The sequence below is a fragment of the Atta colombica genome, unplaced genomic scaffold (assembly GCF_001594045.1).
Source record: "Atta colombica isolate Treedump-2 unplaced genomic scaffold, Acol1.0 scaffold12, whole genome shotgun sequence".
In the NCBI taxonomy this organism is placed as follows: Eukaryota; Metazoa; Arthropoda; class Insecta; order Hymenoptera; family Formicidae; genus Atta; species Atta colombica.
In genome coordinates, this window is record NW_017259206.1 from 194,782 (window position 1) to 203,316 (window position 8,535).

Consider the following 8,535-nt stretch of genomic DNA (forward strand, 5'->3'; position numbering starts at 1 on the left):
TTGTATCAAATAAATATATCTTTATATTTAATAAATACTTAGTTGGCAATATTCTAAATATTTATTAAAATTAACTATATTTTTTTTCAGTGTAGTAATATATAATTATAACAAACGTCAAAAATTTTTTTTCTTAATGTAGGACTTACCAAGCGCTGTTGATTTCGAGTCACGGTCGTGAATTACACGATAAAGGGGAAACGGATGATATTCCACCTTAGAAATATTTAAATATTTGTGAGCATTACATCAGTAAGAAGCTGGAGCGGTTCGTCTGGCATTTATTTGCTTTACTCTTTATTTATTTACGCTCAGTTACAGCAACCTTAGATATCAATAACCGGATAACAATTAAGATAAATATAAACAGTTCACTATGTGAATTTCGTTAAATAAAAGAAGAAAACTTGATATCGCATATCATAAAACGTCATGCACTTCGAAGAAATCTGTGTGTAACATTATTACCATATTACGCAACATCCATATTCACGACGAATTCGTATTAATTCGTATAGCCCTCAAGCAGGACTGTATTTGAAATATCTTTATTTGAAAAACAGCTGCATTTGTAACACAATTGTATCTTGTATTTTCAGTATTTTATATTTCAGCGGAGCGGGATTGAAAGTATTTTGCATTTTCGTATTTCAAATACTAAGACTGACACTCAATTTTATTATTTGAATTACAAAATACAGAATACTTTCAGTCTTTCACTTTGAAGAAATACTGAAATGCAAAATACGAGAAAAATATTTTTGCATTGTGCTATGCTAAAATGCAAAATACAAAATAAAATTGTATTATAAATACTGTGTTTAAAATAAAAGTAGTTCAATGCCCTCAGCCCTGCCTTCAAAATATTTGTAAATATAAATATAATTATCGCTTGATGTAATGACAATTGAATATCATTTGTAACACTTTTAAATTATAAACTGATAATACTGATACTTAATGCTTTTAATCATAAATTAATAATTCTAATTTACTTAATATTCATGTATCCGCAAAGATATACACGGCTTATCACAGTTATGTTGATGACTTTTGCAATCGATGAAAATAGCTTCGCTTTCGAAAAATCTGACTGTATACTGTAAATCACAACAATTTATTACGTGCGATGTATATTTGGAGTAGATTTGTCCGTTTGTAAATAAGTCTCCGTTGTTAACGCAAGCGTTTAATCATGCTGATAGCTTTAGTTGAATAACTATGGTTAGCGATTATCGTTGTCTCTCTCAGAATATATATTATAATCCTACCTACATGTAATACACAGGTTCTCCCACCGCTATCGAATGTAGTTTTAATCGCAGTCGCTTTAGAAAGGGCAAGAATAATGGCGATTATTTCGATGTTAAGACACCGGTAGTTACGGAATAATTCAATACTGTGTGAAAAGACATTATTGTAATTTAAAGAATACGAATGGAACTTTTCAGATAACGAAGAATAGAAAAACTCGTTTTCCAATGACCATTAAATAAATATCATCTTAACGAAAATTAAATTTTTTGAGACTCATTTGTTAAAATATAATATTTGACGATAATATCTACTTATTTCGGAAAGTATCCAAGTTCGATATGTCTTTCTTTTTCCTGAATTAAAAGTAATCTCTTCATTTTATCGTGAAAGAAATTAAATTATCGATTTCTTTTCGGTTTGGATAATAGAGAAGAGTTGGAACGACGAAAAGGCTCGAAAAAATGCGGAAAGATGCGGGTTCCCGTTGCGAGATCGTGCGATCGACGAACTTCCGGTGAATTGGAACGCCGTCGTGTCGCATCGCGCCGAATAGATCGATATTGCGTGACGAGTGCGTAAAACACGCATGTTCAAATATGAGATACGATGACGCTGCCTGCGCGCTGCCTGCGCGCATCGCGAACGCGACACGGAGGAAGACCGTTTCACGTTTCGTGTCGCATCGCTGCCGCGCACCGTAACAAAGCAGAGCGGTACACGTGTACCTTGTTAAATAATGCAACCGCTGTTCTTTCCATTCACGTGGCGATACGTACGTGGACGCTCGACGTCGCGTCTCTAGCGCGGCTTCGCCCGTCGCGCCGGGATGTTCTCGTTGATTCTTCTATACCCGTCGATTGCCATCTCGTTTCCATTCCGGCGCGATCGACGACGGCGATCCGCGTAGAGCGCGGATTTCATCGCGTTGCTCTCCTTTTTCCCGCTCTAGATTTTCGCTTCCGGTCCCGCGAAAGATACCATTGCATTGACTAGAGCGTCTCCATGATAGAGATGAGCATTGGTTACAATCACGAACGCAAAGTAAATTTTCGATTCTCATAGAATCGGTGCGATTGTAAAATTGGTGTAAAAAGAAGAGGAAGGTGGATATGTGTGGACATAATAATATTGTGTTGTTCGACTTTCTTACAGGACAGTTGTTCGCCTACAGTGTTTCGTCTCTTACAATCAGAGTGTCGTAGTGCGTACGTAGGTGTATATATTGCTGTGAAAGTGTGATTAATTTGTGTTTTTATAAATTACCGGTTACGTAATTTTATTATTTATATATCTGGGTCGACGAAAATTTAAAAGTAAACACGATTGCCGCTGATTTTCAAGGCAATTAATGTAGGTATTTTGTTTTTCTTGCGCTTCTTAATAAATCTTGTGTGAAATTGTAGGAAGAATTATTATTGCACAAATCTTCGAATTTATTAGCTTTTCATCATCTTGAGAGTGTTTTTATTCGGCGAGAGCGTAGGATGCGGGACCTATAATCTGCAAGTCACAGAACAGGATTAGCTGTTCTCGTTCTAACATATTTTACCCATCGATTTTACCCGTCAATTGATTAAGTTTCGATATCTAGGAATATGTAGCACGATATGTAGCATGTCCATTTTTATCAATAAATTAACTTTAATCTCTTTATTGTGATCTTACTCTTTTTTTTTAAATTCTTAGAACTGGAGAAAGATACAAATAGTGAATTAAATCGAGATTAAAATTAATCTAACTTAGTAGAAATGGATAATTTAATCAGCTTTACTGACACAAGGGAGAAATTTCCCAAATCATGAAATCAAACGAAAACAATTTATACAAAGAAAATGTATGTTTATCCACGCGACATGTCCCTTTTATTCACAGAAAGCGATTAGTCGTTTTCGAGAAATCGATTTTATCTAGCACATGATTCATTTACGATACCTAGTAGTTGTGTAGCACATTGCACACAGCAATTCTAAGTTCCGTGATGTCATCGGTTTTTTGGTGACGGAATAATACCCATGTTTTTCCATGAATTTGAAACATACTTAGATCTAGGCATAATATACGCAAGGTGAGACACAAAGGGAATTGTCGGAAGAATTTTAGTAAGAAATAACGTCGCCTTTATTTCAATTAAATCACCAAGCGAATCGTATCTCAGCGAATTTGATGAAATAAATTCAATATGATGGAACTGTAATAATTCAGAAAATCGAGCTGCGTTATGAAATCAATATATTAAACATTGAATTCAATTTAATCGCGCGCGTAATAAAATCATTTCCTTAGAGCCTCATTTTGAATAATTATAAATTGGTCTATTACTTCGGTACATTATTCTTTCAGATTTATATCCACAATTTATTTCACAATTTTTTATCTTATTATATAATTATTTTGTTGTCATATTAATTTACTTTTTTTTTTGTGATAATGTCGCATTGTAAATCGATATCTATTGTTTTGTTATGTGGTCTATGTACTATTTTTTTTTATCCCTTCTCTTCTTTTGTTTTTTTAAAGCATTTACTTCAAAGTAAATAAACCTGATTTGCTTATCTTATCTGTTCTATACATCGAGTTATCTATCACCTTTTTCTATCCCCACTATTCATGCTTCGTTCTTTATCGTCACGAAGACACGTCGTTTGTGCTACTTATGTAGCGATCTACTTTTAATATTCGTACAACATCACTCACAGTTAGTAGTACCACGTCGGATTTTCTTTCATTTTTTAAATATCGTTATAATATCGATTTTTATTACACATAATATAGAGCGAGGGGACAAATGTAGGGCAGACCTGAGTATCATAACGAATATCTAAGTATCTGTAGGCTGCTCCTGATAAAGTGAACTGCAATGTTTACGAAAACGTTGACATTCTAAGAATGGATTTGTTATTTGAATTATGTATTTCACGTCATCTCCATTCTAAGAATGGATATAGGAAAATAAAAAGTTATAAGAATCGGCGCTGTAATTAACCTATGTGAATCTGATACCCGACTTTAAGTCAATTAACAAATGTTTTAATAAGCATTAAATTAAGCTCGGTATGTAATTAAGCTCGCTTTGTATCTTCTTCCTTTTTGTTTGTACTTCAAGAAGTTGAAAATTATAAAGGATGGAAAAATGCTAAACGGGTGCTTGTTCCCGGATCGTTTGTATCTGTCGAAACTGATGATGGTACAAACTGGTACAAAGAACAGCATTCGTTTAAAGCAAATTATTTTTTGTGACAAATAAAACGGTAGTTGGATCTTGTGACATAATACGAAATTTTATGATGTTATATCATAATAGCAATATAATTAAATTTAAACATGTCGATATATTAAATATCTATCTGACATCTTAAATGTATTATAAAATATTATACAGAGTGTTTTCTGTAACTTGATCATTTAAAATATCTCCATTGTTTTGGATGATAGGAGAAAATATCATCAAAAAGGATCGATTCGAAAGGGCACACATTATGATGGGCAAAAAATGTTTTTTATTTTTTTCATCTCCAGTAGATTATTACACAATTACACTCGATAACTTGCAATTTGTTGAGAAAAAAATAAGACATCTCGACAAATACTCGCCGCTCGCGTAAGAAATTCGCACATAAACCGCCATGCATAATTCAACGTTAATATATAATGAAGATATACATATATATTTTCCAGGATGCAGGAACTGGCATTCCCGCGCCGAAAAGGGATCCTTGCCCCGCTATCGGTGTTAGTGCTGCTGATACTACCATTGGTCGATTTACCCTCTGCAAACGGTGAGTCACCTACGAATGGACTGAGTTTGTCTGCGTACAAGCATATATACACGTACGTGATTGCTAAACGAGCGCATGTATGCTCACCGTATTCGATAATAAGACGAACAATGAGAGAACGGTGAATAATTACGTCTATTCGTCTACACAAGCGTCCTTGAACGCCACTTAGTCGTCTTCACCTCGCATGCCGGTGTATTGTAATGTCATCTTTACTATCATCTTAAAGAATGTTAAAAGGCCTTTATATGGAAAGAATTGATGCAATGGTGTTCAGATAACGACGTTATCGAATGAAGTCACCATGTCAATATGTAGCATTAAGTTGTTAACATTGCTTTAGAGCTCCTTAGAGGTTGCTATTATATCTGGAATGATATCTATAATTTTATTATTTTATTAGCTCTTTTTCAGAGCTGTCAAAGATAGAGATGCACGAGTTAAAACCTCGTGAAATTCGGGAAAATTATTTGGACAATTACTAACTCTGTGCTCTCGGAAATAAATTTATATTAACTCGGAATTTGAACGCTTTATTGCTTATATTTTTATTGCCTTGATTTGATAAAAAAAATATGAAATATTAATTATTGGAATGTTTTTATTAATTTTGCGTAAAAATGTCATGGGAAATTTCACGGTATTCAGAAATAAACGCATTTGATGAATGAAAGTATTTTCTGTTTAAGAGCGGGGATTTATTTTCTATCGAAATTTTTAATTTGGCATTTCAACAAATGACGATCCTTTATCATTTCGTCAGTCTGTGAAATTTTAATAACACATTAAACATAATTAAGGCATGATGATAATTATGTTTTAAGAATTTATCAAGGTAAAGTTATGTTAAAAACTAATAAAATAATTTTGTGTTATTTATAATAATAAGTTAAATTAGACCGCTTCTGTGAGTAACACAAACAGAGAAGGCACTTTAATACCTAATTATATTTTTGTACGATTATTAAATACATTTTTTTTCAATTTTTCAAACTATGTGCCGGACACAATCGGTTTTAAAACTCAATCTAAATTTCATTGATCGTTAATTGAATAATAATGTTAACAACATTGGTTTTGTTAAATGGGATAATATTTTGATTGATTCTTATGTATTTCTTATGTATTTTACCGATTCTGAAAATGAAGTTAGAATTATCTTATCGGCTCCAATTTTTTTAAACTGATGTATTTCTTTTGAAAACTAATACATATTGTGCTCGTTGTAAATAATTTTTGTTTGAAGCTTTTTATAGTGTGTAATAGAAAATCATTTTAAATTTAACAGCTACTTATTTCCTATGAATCACTTATTTATGTCTAAGCAGGAGAAATATAAAAATGAAAGCATTTTTAAATTAATGTTACTCAAAAACCCTGCTATCCTTATAAATTTATCAAACAGATTTAAAATTATCAAAAAAATATTATATATATGAAAAACTATCTCGGATTCATTTAAAATAAAACAAGTGAGATATTAGTGTAAGCATCTTAAAACACTGCAAAGAATTTATTTGCGTTATTAATTTATCCTCGAGAAAAGCAATGCGCAAAAAAAAAACTTCCTTTTTCTTAACAAAAAAAAGACACACCCGACTCAACACACGTTCTTGTTAACGGGCTGCAGTTATCTCGGTTTCACAAAGAAACCATTGCCACGTGCACGAAAAGTGCATTTAACACATTATATAAAAGGAATATATTTAAATGTGGACTTGGACATTCCATTTCCGCTACGAGGAAGCCCATTCGTCATGTTTCCCCGAGTTAAGTCGTCTTCTTGGGTTTTCTCGTGTCTCCATCCGATTTCGGTTGTTGGCGCGAGAAACCATGCGCTCTCGTACGTATTATACTCGTTAGCTCGTTAACGAGTGGTTTTCCCCCGCTTTCCTAAGGCTTCGCGCCTCACCCGCGAGCTTCTCTCAAAAAGAGCTGTTAAAGAGCGAAGACGCGAGACGCACAAAACCGTCGCCGCCGAGCCGCCTGTCGAGCGGCTGTCCGCGCGCCTGCGAGATCTGTCGCCGCTTCTTCTCGTCGTTGAAGACGATCGCGACAGAGACAGGAGGATGAAAGGGGGAACGCGAGGGAAAAGACGCCACCCTCACTCCCGGCTACGTCGAGATAAATGATGTTTCTTCGACGAAAGATGCGTGTCTAAAACGGTCGACCGTCGACGCTCTTCCTCGCCCTTGTTCCTTTTCACTTGTGCCTATGGCTATGCCGGCGCGGCGTTCGACGTTCCTGATGGCTGCTCGGTTCGCGCATCGTGCACGTGCGCGTACCGCTTAGCATACAAGGTGTCCGAGAACCTTCAGTCCAGTCGGAGTCGAGCTAAATTTTGCGAAGAGAGAGGTGATTCCACGATCTACATAAGCGATCTATAAGAGTCGCGAAAGCTCGCCTTTCCTGCAAACTAAGGAAGCAGGGAGTATAATCGGCCAATAATGGTTTTATTCGAACATACGTTGAAGTAACCGTGTTGCTTTCCTGGTATCCGCTTGTGGTGAACATTTTAGAACTCCAATTAGAGATGACTTATGTCGGCTGTTACGGTAATGGTCTCCTACGAAATATCCCTCTCGGGGAAACACTACCGACTCCATTTTCGTCGATGTGCCCGTCATTAATATTAAAGGCTGGATCGGTTCTGAGACACCCCATAGACGCTGTCGCGTGTGTATCCCATTTCCCTTCGCCCACCCTCCGTTCCTCCGCCTCCGCCCTCTTCTCGGCTATTTCTGACGTTCGCCATCGCTCGCGCCGCCGAGCAAGCAACCACCCCGAAATATACGCACGTTCGATCGAACTAAACATCGCGAACCGATAAATATATCTACGCATAAAGTCATATGCTTTTGGACCTTAACCTTCCGTCCAGGACCGTTTATCGCCCAATCTCGAGGGACCACGGTCCATAAGAATATTTTATAAGGATCCCTCATATACATGAACAACTTCATAAATTTCATTTTATAAAATTGATTCATTCACGACAGTTGAGTTGACGTTTCTTTTTTTTTTTTTTTTAAGTCCCTCATTTGAAGCTACATATAATTAATTGACATCTATAATTTATCGTACTCTATAAAATATCAGTGAATTTAACATCATGCGATGTCTTATCTATATATATTATTCTTATCATATTGATTTTAATATTAATATAGTGTAAATTTATAACAGTGTTTAAATCTATTTTGGTCCCAGCAACTTGAGGCACTGAAAAAAATTTATCAATATTCGTTTGCTATTTGTAGACCTTTAGAACTCGATCATCCACATCGTATTTGCTCCATTTTGTCTCGTATGTCTGAGCGAAAACTTTCCGCTCAGCTAGAGTATTCTCATCCTGTCTGGCAACTTTTCATTAGAACTCGCTAAATAGCGTCGCTTGACGGCTAGTGACTAAGATAAAGAGGCGACGAAGGCTGGGAAATGACTGGTAATGCGGCCCGCGTGTCGTCAATTTTTTTTTTTTTTTTTTTTTTTTTTTTTTTTT

The 8,535-nt window shown here is 35.3% G+C and overlaps 1 protein-coding gene across 3 annotated transcripts in view; it reads left to right on the plus strand.

Moving 5' to 3' along the window:
• LOC108694290 overlaps window positions 1-8,535 on the plus strand; it is a 20,405-nt gene that overhangs the window by 4,682 nt on the left and 7,188 nt on the right. For 2 of the 3 annotated variants that reach the window (XM_018203688.1, XM_018203690.1), the window contains exons 1-2: window positions 2,534-2,607; window positions 4,933-5,033. In XM_018203688.1, coding sequence (XP_018059177.1) covers window positions 2,606-2,607; window positions 4,933-5,033 — 103 coding nt within the window. In that variant the 5' untranslated portion in view covers window positions 2,534-2,605. Of the gene's footprint in view, window positions 1-2,533; window positions 2,608-4,932; window positions 5,034-8,535 lie in introns of those variants that run through there. The other variant, XM_018203689.1, reaches the window with a different exon arrangement.